The 19,435-nt window shown below is 46.6% G+C and overlaps 1 protein-coding gene across 7 annotated transcripts in view; it reads left to right on the forward strand.

Moving 5' to 3' along the window:
- LOC136789655 (glycerophosphodiester phosphodiesterase domain-containing protein 5-like) overlaps positions 1 to 19,435 on the forward strand; it is a 33,788-nt gene that overhangs the window by 11,391 nt on the left and 2,962 nt on the right. For 3 of the 7 annotated variants that reach the window (XM_066990000.1, XM_066989997.1, XM_066989998.1), the window contains exons 2-13: positions 2,906 to 3,114; positions 3,854 to 3,954; positions 4,822 to 4,915; positions 9,494 to 9,553; positions 11,122 to 11,220; positions 12,536 to 12,629; positions 14,118 to 14,263; positions 14,606 to 14,688; positions 15,548 to 15,698; positions 16,226 to 16,450; positions 17,247 to 17,404; positions 19,135 to 19,282. In XM_066990000.1, the coding sequence (XP_066846101.1) occupies positions 2,932 to 3,114; positions 3,854 to 3,954; positions 4,822 to 4,915; positions 9,494 to 9,553; positions 11,122 to 11,220; positions 12,536 to 12,629; positions 14,118 to 14,263; positions 14,606 to 14,688; positions 15,548 to 15,698; positions 16,226 to 16,450; positions 17,247 to 17,404; positions 19,135 to 19,282 (1,542 nt within the window). In that variant the 5' untranslated portion in view covers positions 2,906 to 2,931. Of the gene's footprint in view, positions 1 to 2,494; positions 2,513 to 2,905; positions 3,115 to 3,234; positions 3,735 to 3,853; positions 3,955 to 4,821; positions 4,916 to 9,493; positions 9,554 to 11,121; positions 11,221 to 12,535; positions 12,630 to 14,117; positions 14,264 to 14,605; positions 14,689 to 15,547; positions 15,699 to 16,225; positions 16,451 to 17,246; positions 17,405 to 19,109; positions 19,283 to 19,435 lie in introns of those variants that run through there. The other 4 variants (XM_066989999.1, XM_066990003.1, XM_066990002.1 and 1 more) reach the window with 4 other exon arrangements.

Raw genomic sequence — 19,435 nt, forward strand, 5'->3', positions numbered from 1 at the left:
TCCAAGTCTCCCATTTGCTTTTCCAGTGTGAGCCCCGCATGCCCAGTGGGAGCAGGAGCAGCTGTGGGGCAAGTCATGATCTGGGGCTTGGCAGGGCACGTTCAGCTTTGGCTGAAAGCTTTCTGCTCCCACCAGCTGTGATATAATGGCTTTATTGGCATCCCTGGTCTCTAACCTCCGGCAGCCTCTTGTACTTCTGGATGGGGCTGGCAGGTCACTGCAAGGTCTTCTGTCCATTGCTGTTTCTCTTTTGGGCAGGATAGGATTTCAGCCCCAGGAGCTCTCATCCCCTAGTCAGTCCATGCTGGAGAGGAAGAATGGTAGAGGATGATTGAGGATGATGGGCTCCTTCTTATAAACAGCTCTGAAGACGTTTCCTGGGTTGCAGATGTTCCTCGGTGCAGAATTTGCAAACTGAGATTCCGAAACTTCAGCTTTCTAAGTGTCATTTCCCAAAAGGATGACAAGCAGTGGGTGCCAGGGTCCCCTGAGGACATTATCCGGGGTCCCAGGGCTCAGCCGTGAGACAAGATGAACCCTTTGAGCACCGAGGGCTCTGAGATCTGCACGTGGACATCCCAAACCCACCTCATGCTGCCAGGAAGTGGATGCTCAAGAGGATTTCTTGGTTTGTTTCGCCGTGGTTAAGACTGAAGCTCTCTTAAAGGCTGCTACGTGAATGTTTCCCATTATGTGAGATGTTGTGCTTACCCGTTCCAAAAGCTCCAGCGAGACGGCAGTCATCCAAACAGTTGTGAAATACGTAACAGAGGAAACATTTACTCTCCTCTCTAGATCCATCAAGATCAGGTCGTGAAGTGGTGGGCTTAAACTGTTAGACATGAGGCCAGGCACTGAAAAAAAACTGTTAATGGTAGAGCAAATTCAGAGAGGATTAGCCTGTCTTGGGAGCTGGTGGTATCTCCATCACCCTTTTTATGAGAGAGCTAGTCTAACATCTCGACTAACATCCAGATTTAACATCCCGCCAGCCAGATGGAGAGGACAATGTGCTGAGGTCTCTGCCATCAGTTTTCCTGTCAAATCCTATACACTGATGGATAAATATCGATGTGTGAGCCTCGTGTCTCCATTAAGAATGCAGTAGCAAATTTCATGGTCCTCTGACAGCAAAGCTGCTGGTTTTGAACCAGTGTCTTCATTGCTATTGCTGGAGGGAAAGGATGAAGCATTAAATAAAGGGCTGGGGAAAAAAACGATGCTGTGCTTCACTGATGGGGAAAATCATGGTCTAGGGATCCTACTAGAAGGTAACAAATACTGCACCCGCATGGCACATGTAAACCTTCTGGTAAGAGCTCTGAAGGTTCAAACGTATTCAGAAGACACAGCTGGGGCAATTTGGCAATCGCTGGGCTTATGCCAGGTATATTTTAGTCCAGGTGACTAGGACAGCAGGATCAAATGTCATCTACACCACTCACCGGTGGCACAGAGCCCACAAACCCTCTGTGCTGGGTTACTCAAGAGCAGGCTCACCATGTCGCCATGTGAGAGCAGCATCAATTTTTTACCAGGGGGTGACCTCCTGCTGCCTCCAGATCTGATGCTGGTGAACTGAGTGTCGTGGATGGACAAACACCTCTGTCTCAGGAAGGCATTCAGGGCATGGCACACGCGGGCACTTCTTGGTTAGGAGCAGCCTGATCTGACAACTCTTGTGCTTCATTTCCATCCCCTCTCCTTTGCAACCCAGCTGCTGTTAGGCTGGGAACATATAGCAGGAAATACATCAGGAGAGCATCATTTCCGTTTTAACTTGCATCTTGTTTTATTTGTGCCTTCTGCAAACTGATCATAGGGCTGGATTTTTGGGGTTGTTTTTATGTAGTGTCAATTTGCAAGCTGTTATCCATTCATTTCTGCAAAGAAACGCAGGACTTGGAGTTGTTTGCAAACTATTTACGTGTACATTTTACCCGCGTGTGTAGTGCAGCAATCTGTTCATTTTTGCTCTTAAATTACTGTTATTACATCAGATAAATTAAGGGGATTGGACTCCTGAGCTGGGACTTTGCAGCAGATATGCCTGCATCTGAACATGACCGGTACGGACTCGGGGGCACTATGGCACTCGGAGAGCATCTCAGGCTATCTCTGTTCTCCAAAGAAGCGATGGATAGCGGTGCCTGTTCGTCTGCCAACACAGGACTATTTTTCCTTAATGTTTCCTTGTGGTCTCGACAGTGCCCTGCTGGGCAAATTGCTCTTTGCTGGCACAACCCCTGTGCTGTTTGCTTCACTGCTAACACCGGCTGCAACTTACCACCGGAGTCTTTGTTTAAAGTCCCGATTATGAACAGATCTCCCATGTGTGCATCTTTACAGCTGTTCTTTCTGGCCTTCCAACACGCTGCCAGTAGAGCTCTTTGAGTCAGGAAATAGTTTTTCCATCAGGGATCGGTCTCTGCAGTGCTGCAGTTTTTCTGGGATAAGAGGGCTGTGTCCTGGGAGAGTTTTGGTCCCTTTCCTACCTGAACTACTTAAACTGGTAAGGGGTTGCAGAGAGGTCACAGCGATATTGAGCTAATTCCCATGGCTAAGTTCATCTCAGGTTCATCTGACGTTATTTGGGAATCTGCATGGAGGGCTAAAGTTAATGATTTCCTTTCCCAGAGCTCCCTGTAGAGTCAAAGGGAGGCAGAGGTTCCCTCAGAGGTGATGCAGAGCACCAAAGTTATAACCACTGACCACTCAGGGGACTTGCAATGACCGTACTTTTCTTCTAGACATCTCTCTCAGGGGTATAAAGTTAGGTGGGGTGTCCTCAGCCACCTTTCCTGCTGGTCTCTGCATCCTCTTGGGAACAATTCCTCTCCTTCTGACACAAAAAGCTTACCCCGAAGGCAAGGAGACTCACATCAATCTTGTGACCTCATTTCAGGAGGAAGATGAGATAAAGCTCTTCAGATGGAGGCCAGTTCCACCAGCCTCAAGAGGATCAAGTTTGGGAAGCTGAAGGTGGTACGTCGGCACTTGCTGCAGAGGTACGAGCACCAGCCCTTCATCTCCTGCCTGGCGGGTTTCTACAGCTGCCGGTGGAAGCGGTACCAACGCAGAAGGACCGAGCCTGGGAAATGCTGCTGCAAGACGGTAAATTAGCTCAGAATCAGCAAAGACATTCATTTCTGCACTGGGAAAAGTCAGTCCAAGCTGAGAAGCGGTTGATGCTGTGGGTCAAAGGCCTCACCTCCCTTAGAGCCCAGCGCGGTCTCTTGGTGTCCTAGATGGCAGCTCCTGGGGCTGGAGGGCTTGCTGTGCTTCTCTGGCAGGCTCAGTTTGTCTGTGCCACCATGGAGAGAGTGTCCCCGTGTGGCTGGTGGTGTGGGGCAGCTGCGGGTCCCTGTGGTGCCAGCCCTGCTCCAGCAGGGCCACCCCGAGCAGGGGGCCCAGCCCCACGTCCAGGCGGCTGCTGGAGATCCCCAAGGAGGAGCCCCCAGCCCCTCTCTGGGCAGCCTGTGCCAGGGCTCCGGCACCCGCCCAGCCCAGCAGTGCTTCCTGAGGGGCAGAGGGCACCTCCTGGGCTCCAGGCTGGGCCCGGGGCCTCTGGGCCTGGCCCCGGGCACCCCTGAGCAGAGCCTGGCTCCGGCCTCTCGGCACCTCCCGGCAGTGCTGGTGGCCATGGCTGGCAGCCCCCGGAGCCTCCTCTGCTCCAGGCCCAGCAGCCCCAGCTCTCGCAGCCTCTCCTCGTAGGACAAGGTCGGCTTCAGAAGGTCCAGCATCAAGCCACGTGTTTCACGGACAGCCTAGAAGCAAGCAGTGACTGCTGTTTGCTCTGCTTTTTTCGGAGTGAACGAGGCTCTGACCGATTGTCCTTCTTCTCCCTCTCTAGCGGGAATGCGTGTTTTTCCCATTGCTTGTTGGAGCTTTCTGCTTTTCTCTCGTCTTCCTGTACATGTGGGGTGAAGCGAAAAATGACTACAACTTTGACTGGTAAGTGCCACGTTTTCCTCCTTTCCCACTCGGGTTTTAATGAGACACCCCAGGTAGGCCGGGCACTTCAGTCATGAGCCAAAGCTTTGGTCCCTTCACATCTTGGTTCTGGCACCCAAAATGAACTCCCAGGGTCTCCAGAGGTGCTGAGGCTCTGCCCTTTGCTTGGCTACGGTGTACAGGTTTAAGTGTGGATTTGTGAGAAAGATAACAACCGCTGTTGCAAAAATGGTGAATGAAAGGGACTAAATGGCTCTTTCCTTCCCTTGGTCATCTTTTTTCCTGTTCCCTCCGAAGAAGCATAGTGGCTGGCATCAGAGGTATTGCAGCAGCTATCTCAGAGCAAAGAGAATCGCATGCTCCCAGTCTGGAGACAGAGAAATAACCAGTGTGGTTTTATGCAAATCCTTTCCTTCTGCACTGTGTAGGTAGCAGTTATGTAAATCTGGCCCCTAAAATTAGATGCCATCCAGATAGCTCAAATACCATGAGAAGGGGAGGTGTAATAATGTTATTCATTGTTATAATAATATAATATATATATATAATGCTATATATTGTATATATAAATATATAATATAATATAATATAATATAATACAAATATATAATAATAATTATATTATATATATAACATATAAAATATATATGTAATATATAATAATATATAATAATGTGTAATAATGTTATTCAGGTGTAATAATGTTATTGAGCCTTTGGATAAAAAGGAAAGCTTCCCTCTCTCTCCTTGGGATACGCCTCTGTAGCTCCTCCAGCTTTCTGGCGTTTTCTCCTTCAAATATATTTTCCCTGCAGCCCCTGTGCTAATGTGCCACAAATGCTATTATAAGGTTTTATTGCTTTTTAGGTATAACTATGGGAACCTGGGCTTCTGGTTCCTCTGGTCTCTTGTTCTCCTGGTAGTGGCCGCAATCCTGTTCATGTACATCGCGCTGCTGTTGGTAAGTAAGGCTCCTGTTAAGGAGTGAGTTACGGGCCTAGAAAATAAATACAGGGATGGTTTAATGTATCAGACCAAAGTTCAGCCTAGCCCTGACACTTGACAGTAGCTACCTGGGGAGGACTGGGAACACAATGAGCATTTGTGGTACTTTCTCCCACCTGCGGATGAGCATTTTCAACACAGGTGTCTCTGAGCTAGATGTAGGTTCTGTGATTTCCCTCAGTGATTTCCCTTTGGTGAATTTGACCCATTTCTCCATCAACACAAGCGAAGCTGTGCCAGTATTGGTTATGTGGAAGCTGAGTTTTGTTATTTGACAGCAGGGAAGTATGGAGATCTGAGTCTTGTAGTGGTGATGGGTTGTCAAAGTAGAGTTATTCCTCTAACCCTGAACTGTAAAACTCACGAGAAGAAGGGAAACATTATCACTAAAGCTGCCTTGATTCTCTCTGCCTTGCTGGAGGGTTTGTCTCCAGTTGGAGACCGCAGATGTGGTCACAAAACACTCCTTAAGTTTATGCCCAAAGAGGTTTATGTTCCTGAGGTCTTCACTTTTCCAAACTGCATTAAATTTTCCCCACTTTCAGTCTCATTCCTGCTCCAGCTTGCGTTTTGAGATGCCAGGTGCTGGGGCTGACGCTGGGGCTTTGACTCACCTCTGTGACCAAGGCAACTGGCTTTTATCATCAGTTCCTGCTGCTCCTACCCGTTCATTGACGTCTCATCATATAGCCAGCCTGTAAATTGCCCGTGGCAGGGAACCTCTCTTAGCCTTGCTCACGCAGTGCCCAACACAACAGATTTCCAAGGTCCTTTGTCCCTGCTGAAGTACAAATAAATAGTGATTTTATTTCAGTGCTAGCAATAAAATAACAAAGTGAGAAATAGGACAGCTGCTTGGCCATGCTACAAGCAATCAATAGCATTATAAAAGCTGTGGAATAACTTATCTCTAAGTAGGTCAAATAACAATATTTAATTACAAGGATTTTGAGGCGTGCTGGTGGCTGTAGAGCTTAATGTCTGTTATTTAGCTAGGTCTACCTAGCTTTCCTGGTGTTAATGGATCAGTGTGGGTAGTTTGGTGGTTGCAATGTTACTTTGGGCAACTCTGAGCTTTGCCAAAGATGCATGTGCGGTCAGGATCCATTTGCTCCTCATCTTCATGAAGCTGTTAAGTAACCCACCTAAAGTCACTGGGTATTTCTAAGGGCACTTGCCCTGCTTGCTTGCATCGCTATGTCCATCATGTCTAATTTGGCAAGACTCCTGCATGCACTGATGTTAAGTTCTGGGAGGCACAAGGCTGTTTGTGCTCCTGCTATCTCAAAATGTGCAGTGGCTTTCCACAGAGGCAAAAGAAGCCGGGCATGGCTACAGCAAGTCAGGGACCTCCCACCTTGGGGTGCATCAGCCTACTGCTATCCCACCAAAAACATTCATCTCCAGAGGTTCAGCACTCTTGAGCAACCACAGCCAGCTGGCACTTCCCTGAGCACTTCTCCCTCCTACCCAAGTGATGTTCAGGGGGCGTAACACAGCAGAAATACCTTCTGCATTGAGCCACTGGTGGTTCCTGTGATGTGTGACTTCCCTACAAGACTGTTGGTATCACGCATCATAGCTAGACTTAGGTTAAACCATGGTCTGTTCTTCACCAGGTCTTAGGCACACGTAGAAACCCTTTTTGAACCATGGTGGGCTGTGACCATGTTGGCTCCGTGTGAAAACTTGCTTTTGCCTTGTTTCCTAAGAGGCTGGCTGTGCTGCCTGCCTGTTATTTCTCAACAGTTTTTGGCTGAATCAGCCAATTTCAATCACCTGGGACAGACATCCTGACCTGCAGGGACATGGGATGGGGATGTGGAGGAGGGAGGATTCCACGTGTTGCAGGAAGGACCAGAGATCTTCACCCAGGCAATGCTTCCTTGTGATGTTTTGCATCACTAGTCCCGTGTGTCAGAAAGCTGAGCACGCTGATGCCCTTGCTGGAGCAGAGTTTTTACAGCAAGCAGTGCTTGGCGTGGTTTTGTTTGTGAGCATCGTAGTCTCTTCCTCCACCCAACTGGGGCCTGGAGGCCTCCTTCCACGTCCTTATTGTGAACCACTGAAGCAAACACTCTTCTGCCCAGCAGCCACCAGTGGCTGAACAAAGTGCTGCACAACAAAGCACTTGCTGTCTGTGCAAAGGCTCTCTCCGCCTGCATGCATCAGTGTAATTTTCTTCAGACAATCAGTTTCAATTAATTTAATTGTTATCACTCCCAAGGCAATCTTCTCATCCCCATTAGAGCTAAAAGGTTAAGCTGCGGGGTCTTGTTGTAGGACAGTTCAGGCTCAGGGGAGAAGAAAAATACTTTCTTGTTCAGTCTTTCAAACACAGAAGATGATATTTGCCTCTCTGCAGTTAAACACATTCATTCCAAGGGGTTTTGGGGAGGTAACTCCTGACTGTATAATGTAAAGGGGTTCAGATGTGCTGGGGCCTCTGCATTCATACGCTAAGAAGAGGACTCAAAATTGTACATTGGCACTGAAGCCCAAAGAGTGACCTCAAGCCTTCATCCCTGAGAGACTGGGGTATCATGGAAGCTCTGAAAGCCTGCATTTTTTTTTTGCCAGAAAGTGAATGTAGAAACCTGGCTTGTGCTGTCAAGCCCCCATTGCAGTGAATCCCAGGGTATGTGTAGGAGCAGTTTGGAGGAGCCAGACCTGCTGGTGGTGGTTGTCCTTTGGCCTGAAGAAGTCTTGCTGTAGGTGGAACCGTGTGAGACACTGCTAAACACAGCTGCTCTCCATGGAAGAGCAGATCAGACAGGTCCTGAGGCAGCTTTTGAGGAGCCAGAGCACACAGAGGACAGATCTTGTCCACATCACATCATCTCACCGGTCCATCAAGATGTGTTCTCCTCCAGTGACCAGTGGAGCAACTGCAAGAGTTCCTCCTTCACCATCCGAGGATGAAACTTGGTGATTATTCTTCTTGTAAGCTGGTAATGAGCCGTTACCTCTATCCATAAAAATGAGCTTTTCCTCCAATGGCATCCCCAAATATGCTGCATCTTTTGTAGGAAAGTTACACAGGAGTAGCAGGGGAGAGTCTAGTTGAGCACGGCCTCTGAAGTAGGCGTTTGGATGCACCTTAGGCATGGACCAAGTCTTCGTAACATTGCTTGAAGAAAAGGGGAGATTTTGAAAGTGTCTTTTCCCTTCATTTTTCTAAAATGGCTTATTTAAATGTGCCTGGTTTAAGATCTTCAGCAGTAATTCAGTTCTCCGTGAACTGCTCCCGCGGTTACTCATCATGTCCTGGGTGTAGGATTCAATTAAAGGAGGCTGACATGTCAAGTAGCCCTTAAAGGCTGATCTGTATTCTCTGCTGAGCTTATCTTGCCTCAAATCAGCATCATCCTGGAAAGAGAGGGTATTTGTAGCTGGGTCAGAATCACCTTACATTCCTTTATAGTTGGGTTTCAGGAGAACAGCTCCCCTTCCCAACACATTATTGCCCTAAATCTCTTTGTCCTGCTTTCACACAGTCCCACTGTGTTACAGTCTGCAAGGACCTGGATCATAAATTATCATCTCAGTGGAGCACTGAGGACTGCTAACAGATGTTTTTTCTCTAAACCCTCATATCTGGTGATACTGGTTCCCAGACCGTCCCTTACACTTGTTGGGAAGCTTGCTCCATGCACCTGAGCATAGACCCACGTGTTTGCACAGCAGCAAGGCGTCTGGGCTGGTGAAACTCATCACAAGGCACCTGGGCTGGTGAAACTCGTCACCAGGTTCATCAGTTGTCTGTGACAACCTGAAGCTAGTCTCCAGAAGAGCCACGGACTGGTTTTCCTCATCCTTTACTTGGTGTTCAGGGCATCTCAGGTTGTCCCCTGCCCTGGCTGGGGTTTTTGCTGTCCTTAAGGGACCCTGATCCCCAAGGGCTCCAACCTGCCAGCAGGGAAAGGAACACACCAGCCATAGGGCCACAGCTGGGGATTAAAAATTAACCTAATACAAACCAGAGGTTTTGAATCTCCAAGGCAGTTTTCCACGTTCTGAGATGTGCATTTCTTGCATTTCTTGCAATTACTGTCACTGTGTGCTTTCCTTTGCTCTCTGCTCTGTTTTTCTGTTTGTTTGTTTGTTTTGTGTTTTTGGGTTTTTTTTGAGACTTTTATTCCCTGAGCTGTCCCCCATGGATGATGTGCCTTTAGTGACAACAAATACATAGAAAAAAAGTAAGGTTGCTGCTCTATTTTTCATGTCATGGCTGCTGGCCCAGGCCATATTCTATATATCAGAGTGCAGTCACAAAGTGTGTACCCCAAAATGCTCAACTATCTGTCACCCATGAGAAGGTTTTGACCCTACAAGGCAGTTTTGGTGAGTGCTTGGCCATTTCAGGAACATATTTACTGTAGCAATAACCGCTTCTCTCCATCCACCTGTCCTGCCTTGCCATTGTGCACAAAGGTCTAGAGTAAAGTGACTTCCCTATGCAAAAATAATTCCAGAAATGCCTCATTTTGTCATTTTGTACCAGGATGCAAATAATCTCTTCTTGCTTTCCCAGGTCCTAGCGATGTGTTTGCTTGCAGAAGGTCAGCAGCTGTACCTGCACTGGAGTCACAAGGTGGGGAGAGGGTTTTCTGGTAACCCTAACCATGCTTTAAACCATCAGCTTGTGGTGTTTCCCTGCATGCAAAACAGCTTAGATCATAGGAGAGAGGGAGGAGGTTAATCTTAGGAGGCTTTAAATATCCATACTAATGATATCTCCAAGTGAGCTAATCACCCCAAGCTCCCTGTGCAGTCAGATGAGGGAAATGAACCCTCTGAGGATGCAAATCATCCAGCTGGTCATAGACACTTAAATTGAGATGAGATGAATCACACCTAAAGTACCTTTTTTCCCCACTGGCTCTAAAAGGAGCCCGTGGTGACTCACTGAGGTGAGGATGTCTGCATTTGACATGCCTACATGTGGTTGCATGTAGACAAAGGCAAAGTTTCCATGAGGAGCACAGCGTAAGTCCCTGTAGCAGGACCCAACAGCTTTAAAAACAGTGGCTGCTTCCTCTGCAGAACAGAAACCTGGCTTTTCCAAGGCATCCTGGTGCCCCGTGTCTTTTGGTCTTGGGGTGGTTTTGGAAAAGCCACGTGGAGTTTGGAAGGCATAGAAACAACTCCTCAGGGAGCTGTTGCTGCAAAATGATGCTTTAGAAACCACCTTTCTTAAGAACTTCTTGAAAGCCAGGTGAGGCTTTTAAAAAATAAGCCATGAAGCTTAGGGGAAAGCATAATAAGATTGCAAATCTTGCTGTGAAGGGGAATAGTTGAATGTCAGAATACTCCATCCTCTGTTTCTCCATTTACACAGTGGAAACGATCAATTTTACTATCAAAAATGGGCTTCCAGAAGATCCAGAAAGCTGTAGAGCAATTTGTGGAAAATACCAACACTGCGTCCCTATGTGGAAGAGATTAGGGACTGATTATTAGGATGCTGATCTGTAGGATCTCCCTGAAGACTAGTTAGGGCCTTGGTTCCAGTTTCTACTTGTGTTTAGTTCTCAGCAGACAAATAAGGTTCCAGGAAGAGCCTGCCATCATAACTGCTTGGTACCAACCTGGACAAGAAGCCACAGCACAGCATGAGCTACCCCTTCACTTTTTTTTAGTTAAAGATTAAATTCTTATTTCTGAACTACAGAAATGTTTGCAGTTGCTGAAGCCTCTTCCAAAGCAACTCAGCATAAGGAAGCTGTGCTGATGTCTCTTTTGGGTTTAACTTGGTGCTTCTGAGTTCAGCCAACTACAGGATTTAACGATAGTTGTTCATCTAGGCTCCATCTGCGTCAACAGACAGAGAGAGGCATCTCTCATCGTAAAGCAAGTGGAAATGGATCACCTCTGTAAATTCCTCTCTTTCTCCCGTGACTAGAGAGGGAGCCTTGAGGGCTGACTCAGGTTAGGTACTTAACTTGTAAAATCAGTTTTGCCATACAGAAAATCCAATTTATAGCACTGTGGGTCTGGTTTTAGTCCCATTAGATCTCTTTGTCTATGAAGTGGCACAGCCAAGCTTGTGCATCCCGAATTTATTGAGTCCAAGCTGATTAAAGAAGCCTGTTAGGCAAATAGATTGCACAACCTATGCAGAAATGCCAAAGCTTATTAATGTCCTTTGTATCTCCCCAGATTGGGACTTTTCTTGTCCTGGGCTTCTCTATCACAGCCCTCTTCATATTATCTGTACTCTGGGGAGATCAGTGGAAAACAGTCCGCCTCTCATTCCAGGTAAGAGGTTTGTTTGAAAGGAGGTTCTTTGAAAAAAGCAACTGGTTTCTTGAAGTATTGTGTGGCAATCAGTGGAAAATATTCCATATGGTAAACGTTTTTCACATGGGTTTTCCTGGCAGTCTGTGCAGTTTTGACTTTTATTAAGACTTAACATTTCCCGTAGGAAGGAAGGAAGCCAAGACCTGAGGTTTGGTATCAAGCTATTTGTTTGATATAACATGTCTCCTTTGGGGAAGTCGTATCTTTTTTTCCCTTTTTTTTGGCAAACTTGTTTTAAGTGCACTGTTAATTAGCAGGTGCTGAGGGCAGGTAAATCAGATCCGTTTGGCTGGTGGGGTTACTGGAGTGAGAACTCACTCCCTACTCAGCTCATGCCAGCTCAGCAGCTTTTAGCATTAGCCCAATTTCAGTCTCCTGCGACCCAGAAGAGCTTCATCCCCTGAGGATGGGAATCAGGGCTAATGCACTGGCAAAGGTTAAGAGAAAGTGTCAGCTTTTCCTCCCCTTTTCAGACTCTAGGGGAAGAGGATGGGGAGAAGGAGACACAAAATCTTTTGGGTTTCCCACAGGTGTGGTTTATTTTGGGTGTTCATGCCCTTTGAGATGCTTCAGCTGCTGTTCCCAAAGGACACCAGTCTTTAACAAATCCTGTGTTCTGTCCACTAGCCCTGCATAACTATCTCAAATATCCTGGGCATCTCAGGTGGCACCTTTGTTTATGCAACTGCATCCTGCTTCTGGTCAAAAGAAGTTGGGATCAGGTATCCAGGGCAGACGTTCTCACACACAATGACATCTCTCAATGACTTCTGCTTTTCTTCAACCCTTACATTTTAGAGAGTTGGCCAAGCGATAGGAAAGGCTGAGGAAATTCCGGTTTGTTGACATTAGATTGATGATTTAGTTGCAGTGGAGATGACTGTTACATGGATAAGATTGGACTGGATTAGATTGGATTAAAACTGGTGCTCTCTGGAAGATGTTCACAGGTTATGACGTAGTAGTAAAGGTGATTGTTTGCCAAACCATCCTGGACAAGGACAGACTTGTCCCTTTTGGCTGGTTGAGAGGAAAGGAGAGCTTTATACTGAAGTGAGGAGCACTCCTCAGTGCGGGGAACCAGCCAGGCACATCTCTCTGCCCTGACTCAAGAGGTGTTCTGTGGATCCAACCTGGGTGTGGGAGAGAAGATAAACTGCTGATGTCCACAGCAGGAGCCCATCTATGTGGGAGGCTGCAGCTGTGTTGGGGCTTGTTTCTGTCTGTATCCACACTTCATCCTTTGAATAAAATCCTTTTTTCTCCTTTCCAGATCACAGCCCCCTATCTCCACATAGGGGCAATAACTATCATGGTCCTCCTCTCCTGGCCCATGGCTCTGTATGCCATCAGAGCAGACAAGAAAGGTACAGTAGCTCTGCTTCCTGCTCCCTGTATGACAAAAGACACATATCAGTGTGGAAAATCAAGCGTGCAGGAGCTGTTTCCTCCCACATCCACATTCCAGCTAGAGTTGAATTTTAGTTTTTGAGTATTCCAGAGAAATCAGCAGGGCTGGGGCTTAGCCTATGCACTGTCTTGGGCCTGTCCATATTTGTTAGTGATTTGCATGCTACCTTGCAAAGTTTTGGTGTATACCAAGGTTGTGACAAGCCCTAAAGATAAGGAGATTAGCAAAAGTTCCCAAGTTCTAGATCATGCGTGAAAATTTGGTCAGAATTTTGCAGGAGAGAGCAACCAGTGTCCAAAATTGCTATGCTCAGTTTCACTGTCTCAGAAAGTCAGTCCATACTAGAGGATCTTAGGAGAAGCCAGATGAGATGGGGAAAAGAGCTTTCAGATTGGTTGTTAAGGAATTTTGCTTTCCTTTCCTGGTGTTATCCCTTTGAGAGCTCCAGGAAGTGTAAGGGCAAGGAGTCAAGAACAACTGCAGAAGAGCCTGGCTCTGGCTCTTTTTCTCTGACCCAGTTTCTCCATATATCCAGTGTTGTCTACATGACACCCATCTGCAGATGTTGAGTTGTAACAGAAACCATTGACTTCAGACAGAATGTGCTGGTGGGAGCATTTTGTTTCCTACCTAGGAATTTCTCTACATTTAACTGCAGCTGGGGGTAGGGAGGAACATGTTGGGACCCAAGACTTTACAACCCACTGTGCCTAATGGTCACTCAACTCCATACATTGACTTGGTGTAACCCCAAGTTCTTTCAGAGCCACTAATACAGTGTGCAGAGGGGTGGTGGTACCCACCTAAATAAGGAATTTTGGTGCACAGGTGCTTCTCAGAGGAACTGTTTCATTCTCTGAGGTGAAGGTTGCCCACTGGGACTCTTGAGTAATATGTCAACAGACTCCAGAGACCATAGGTAATGAGTTGGCAGGTTTCTGAGATGCAGTACCCATGCAGCCAGTGTCAGTAGGAGACTGCATGTCACATACAGAAAGCCAGTGACAGCAGTCTGAAGAAACCAGGGAAGCATTCACCTGGAGGGGAATGAAACTTTAAAATGTTGCCTGCTCTTATTTGAGTAAGAAAAAAAAAAAAAAAAAGCATCCTTCTGTTGAGGATCATTCCTCTACAGGTAGGGGAAATTGCATTGCATCATCTCTAATGAAAAAGAAATGAAGGCTGTGTCTTGCTGGACGGCATAGTGAGATGCAAGTGCAGCACAAAACTTGCAATCCTAGCCTAAACAGCCCAAATCCTTCTTCGTCCTGGACTGTATTGTTTGGACAGACGGTGAAAATTAGGGGAAGAAGGGATGGAAAATGGGATGGGACAAAGCCCAACAGTTACTTAGCTGGAGGGCTGTATTAAAAGTCAAGCTGCAAGGCAAACGCTGTGCTACCAAATGGATTAACTCTAGCATTCCTCCTTCAAATTTTTGCAGTTGTTCAGGTGGTAATTGTTGGTCCATACCTGGCTATCCTTCTCTTTCTTTTCTTGATACCTCTGGGGATGTACTCTCCTTGCATCAGAGAGGAGGGGACACTTGGACCAAAGCCAGCCCTCATTGGACACCGCGGAGCACCGATGGTAGGTTTGGAGAAGCTATTTTACATCATTTCCTCATCCTGTGTGCTGTTGCCTTCATCATCATCATTTTTTCCCCCCAAGAAATCAATGGAGGGTGGAAAGGGAGACATTTCCGTTTGGAACTGTGTGCCAAATGATCGCTCTGTGGGTTTGCTAACAGGGAACCCTGAGGGACATGGTGGGTTTGGTGGCTAAGGTGGAAGAAAGCAAACGGGAGACTTTAACAAGATAATGGTGGTCCTTTAATACAAAACAGGCGTTACAAGGAGACAGAAAGTATTTACAGAGTCCTCCAGAGTGTGTCTAAAGCCAGTCTGCTCATGGCCCATTTTTTTTCCCCAGCTGGCACCAGAAAACACTGAGATGTCATTTCAGAAGACAATTGAACATGGTGGGGATGGTCTTGAAACAGATGTCACCATTAGGTAAGGGAAAAACATAACACTTCCCAAAGCAGATACTTCTTCTAAGAGTTGCCTTTGGAGAGTTGCCATGTAATTTTGGGCAATTTGGTTCTGCCAACGGCTGGGACAGGGTCCCTCAGCTGCTGCATGATGCTAAGGGCTGTGGGACATGGCTCTTCTCAATAAGCTCTTATCTAACAGTCATTATTTCTACAGTATATTTTAAATACTTTTGCAACATACAGAGACAAGTTCCTACTGTAGTCTGACTTCCAGGCCTCACTGAAGGTCTTATCAGGCCTAGAAACCACCAGAAAATTGTATTTAGACCTGTGCCATCATTGATATAATTACTAGACCTTTAATTACCTTTGTGTATGGGACTCTTTGCCATGACCTTCTAACCTACTGGGCAGGATGAGCAGTTTCCAGGCACTAAGTAACTAAAATACTAATACTTAGGTGTTCTATTAATAAAGACCTTTCTATAAAAGAGAATTTTGCCTTTCTATCCATTCAAACTTCAGTCCTCTGAAACCTGTAGAAGCACTTTGGTGTCAGCAGAAAGAGCCTTTGGCCACAAGTTACTACCCATTTTCTTTTAGGGGCTGGCAGGCATAAATGTCACCATCTCCACTTTGCCCCTGAGGAAAATGAGTCACAGTGAGGTACAGCTTCACCAAGGTGACCCAGAAATATTTAAGCTTGAAATAGTTTGGTATCTTGAGTGTCAGCCTTCTTTCCTACCCTACCCTCTGCTCTAAGGGAGGCTGTACTGCTGCATTCATGGTGGCCCACACGTTGTTCTCACCTGGTTTGACTCTGCTTGTGCCATGAATGATCTCCACTCCAGGTGACCTGAATTCTTGCTCTCCAACAGCTACGACGGAGTTCCTTTCCTCATGCATGACAGCAGCCTGAGGAGGACAACCAACACCAGGGAGGTCTATCCCAACGACACTGCTCAAAATGCAGCCTTGTTCTCCTGGGATACCCTGAAGGAGTTGAATGCTGGAGCATGGTTCCTTAAGGCAAGCACCATAAATGACTGTGATGTTGTAGAAGAGACACTGGCTGGCTACAGCTTATTAGTATGAAAGTTAGGAGAGAAACTTTTGGTTGAGCCCACACTTAGTTGGTAGAAGTCATTCAGTTGGGGGTCTCCTTGCTTTGTCCTTTTGGCCTTTAGGCCTAGGAGACCTATTTTGTTTGGCTGGTGGGTGTTCTTGTAGCTCCTTATCATGGCAGCAGCAGAACAGATGGTCTGGAGAAAGAAGAAAACAGGTACTTGTGCAAGGTGCTGTGTGTAATACGGTTTACGTGATGGGACAGAGAAGAACAGCAGAGCTAGCTACACAATTTATGTCCCAGAAGCAGTGTCATCTGGGTTAATTATCCATGTTTCTCAGGTAGAAGAGCTAAGCAGAATAGAATATCCTCACCTACTGAGGGTTGATGCCAAACTTTTTCGCTTACAGAGGTATGAAATGTTTGCATGCAGCTTGCTCCTAGATATGACTGGCTGACTGATTTCCTTTTTACATCTGTTTGTTTCTAGGACAAACCCTTTTCATGCATGGGCTCACTGTCAAGGGCAGATCAAAACCAGGCAATGAATCAGTCAATTTACAAGCTAAGTAATTTCTTGCGCCTCGCAGACAGTCAGAATAAACTTGTTATATTTGATCTCTACCGCCCTCCAGAGAAACATCCTTACAGGTACTCGTGGATCAACAGAACCCTGGAAGTCATCCTCAATGAGTCCGGGATTAGACCCCATCTGGTAGGCTGGCCGCTCTTCTTTGTATCCCTTTTTCTTGTTCTCTGAATTGGGGTCATACTTGGCGTGACTTCACGAGCATGCAGTCTTTCCCCTTGCGTCCCAATTGTTTTCAGAGGCATCATTTGGAATATACTTCTACTATCAGTTCCTCAGCAGGTACAAAGTGGCATAATGCTACAGCAACACAGGAAATCAGAAAGTGTAGATATACCCGGTGATGCCTTAGGCCCCTAACTGTGTCCTTTCATCATTGTGATAATTGTCAGCGTACACCCTAATAAGCCACCTATACTTATTTTATATATTGCATAGAAACTCCTGGTTTAAATTAAAGTAGCTGGGAGCTTTATTGCCTTCCTCCCTCACTGTTAACTCCTTGCTTAGGATGGATGCTAAATCCATGTGGAGCAGGTTATATCCATTGATGTCCAGAGTTAGGCTGATCCATATCTGCTCCCATGCTAGGATAATGGGAGAAGAGGGTATTTTCTGTTGCCTTTCCCATTCACCAAAGCTGCCTTTTCATTCATTTCAAACACCGCGTCTTTTGTTGGGCTGTGTGAAATGTTCTCACTGATTTCAAGTCGATAAGAAGGAACAGTGAATACTGATTTCTTGATGAAAGTGACTTGCAAATTTAAACCCTGAATCTAAATGTGCTTTGATCATTTCAAGAAATATATCATTTGACAGGCTGGGTTAAGCCCCTCAAGATCGTATCTTTACTGGATTTGTGTGAAGGGCATGGCATATTAGTGAGCTCACTGAATTCACCAAGTCCTCTTGTTGCCTGCAGGTCTTATGGTTGGAGAATGATATGAGGTCCTTTGTTCACTCTGTTGCTCCCGGGTTTCAGCAGACAATGGGCACTAAAGCCCCAGTTGAAGACCTATTGATGGACAATATTGTCAAACTCAATCTGGCCTACACTGAAATGTCCAGTGAAGATATCCGGTAGGTTGCAGTTTCAGCCCGAAGTGCTGTTGTCTAGAGGATGTTTGCTTCATGTGTGTGGCAATGCCTCCCTCCAGTGACCAGCTCTAGGATCTACAGCATTTTTGGCAAGAGCTCTTTTAGGTTAAGTGGCCAACCCTGTTACATTTTGGAGTTGAAGGACTTTATTTCATTCCTACTGTATACCCCGTGTAGGGCCAAGAGGTAGCATACGTAGCAAGGAGGGTAGCACCCCTCCTTGTCCAAGTCCATATCTACTTCACTGGGATCTGAGGATTTGCTGACTAGAAGGATGCAGGTGTCTCCAGGTTTCTACATATGCCATCCTCAGTATTGCTAATAATGAACCATGGAGAATGAACAAACAACTATTTAACCTCCTATGGCCTCCACAAACATCGGTGTGAGTGCATAATGCTGTGGTGAGAGAACACAACACTCTTGTAGATGGTATTTTGGAGACTTCATTATTGTCTCTGTTGCTACCAGTACTCTGTTGCTTGGGACACACTAACAGTGTAATCTCTCCAATGGAAAGCTCCACATTTATTGAAGGATTCTCCAAAATGGTTGTCTTACATAAACAGATATTTTTAAAAACACACATGAAATGTCTTACCTATCCAGCTCTCCTTTTGTAAACAGGATTTTTTGTTCTTTCCCATGCTCAAAAGCATTGAAAAATAATTAAAAACAAGTATAAGAAAACGTTTAGCCCTTTGGATAATAATAATGTTCATGTTTTCTTAATGATAATTTTCCCAACATTTAAAATGCTAGCTAGATCCATCTGGGTAAATCTGGGTAAATCCTGGGCAGACTGTAGATAAATTTACAAATGCTCATACTGATGATACATTCCCTTAGTGTTATACAGAGAAATGGTATCACTTCATATTAAATTTCAGTAACTTATAAGGACATCACAAATGGCCAGCTGTTGCTGCAAACATAAGAAATGTGAATAATGACCTTGAAGATTATTTTAAACACACTATTGGGAGATGACAAATGCATTTTTAGGTGGAATACTGAATATGAGCTGGCAGCCCCCAGCTGGATTGTCCCCCTGGGCCCCGCTCTCGGGAGGCCCCCCCTGCAGCGCTGCGTTCAGCTCTGGGCCCAGCACAAGGACACGGAGCTGCTGGAGCGGGCCCGGAGGAGGCCGCGAGGATGCTCAGGGGCTGGAGCAGCTCTGCTCTGGGGCCAGGCTGAGAGAGCTGGGGGTGCTGGGCCTGGGGAAGAGAAGGCCCCGGGGAGAGCTGCCAGCGGCCTGCCAGGGCCTGCAGGGGGGGCAGGGAAGCTGGGGAGGGACTCTTTGTCAGGGCTGGGGGGACAGGACGAGGGGCACCGGCTGGAGCCTGGCAGGGGGGAGGCTTCGGGGAGGCGTTGGGAAGAAATTCTTCCCTCTGAGGGCGCTGAGGCCCTGGCCCAGGCTGCCCAGAGGAGCTGGGGGTGCCCCAGCCCTGGCAGTGCCCAAGGCCAGTTGGAAGGGGCTCTGGACAACCTGACCTAGCAGGAGGTGTCCCTGCCCATGTAGGTGTTGGAATTAGATATTATCAACCGATTATTGGCTGGTTGGGCTTCCTTTCTGTTCCTGACCTACGTCCTATAACAAGTTAGGACAGAATTGCCATACAGAATTGCCAGCTCTCCTTGATTCAGCCCAAAGGAAGTACTAACCTCCTTGCTTTTCTTAATGAAGGCAATTGCCTCTTGGTCTTTTAAAGGAAATACGCTGAGGCAAACATCACCACCAACCTCTATGTGATCAACGAGCCGTGGCTCTTCTCCCTGGCGTGGTGCTCGGGGGCACACTCTGTGACCACTAATGCTGTCCACACGCTGAAGAATCTCAGCCAGCCCCTCTTCCTCATGGTAAGCAGTGATCCTCCCTTGTTCCCGGGGTACAAAATGGGGGGCAGATATTCATGGCTACCTTTAGAGACCATGGGCTGATTTGTGCATGAATAAAGTCCCTCTGCATGCAGACAGACTTAACATGAACCTGGTTTACCTCATTCCTCTGAG

This window comes from Anser cygnoides, chromosome 1 (genome assembly GCF_040182565.1).
Source record: "Anser cygnoides isolate HZ-2024a breed goose chromosome 1, Taihu_goose_T2T_genome, whole genome shotgun sequence".
NCBI lineage: Eukaryota > Metazoa > Chordata > Aves > Anseriformes > Anatidae > Anser > Anser cygnoides.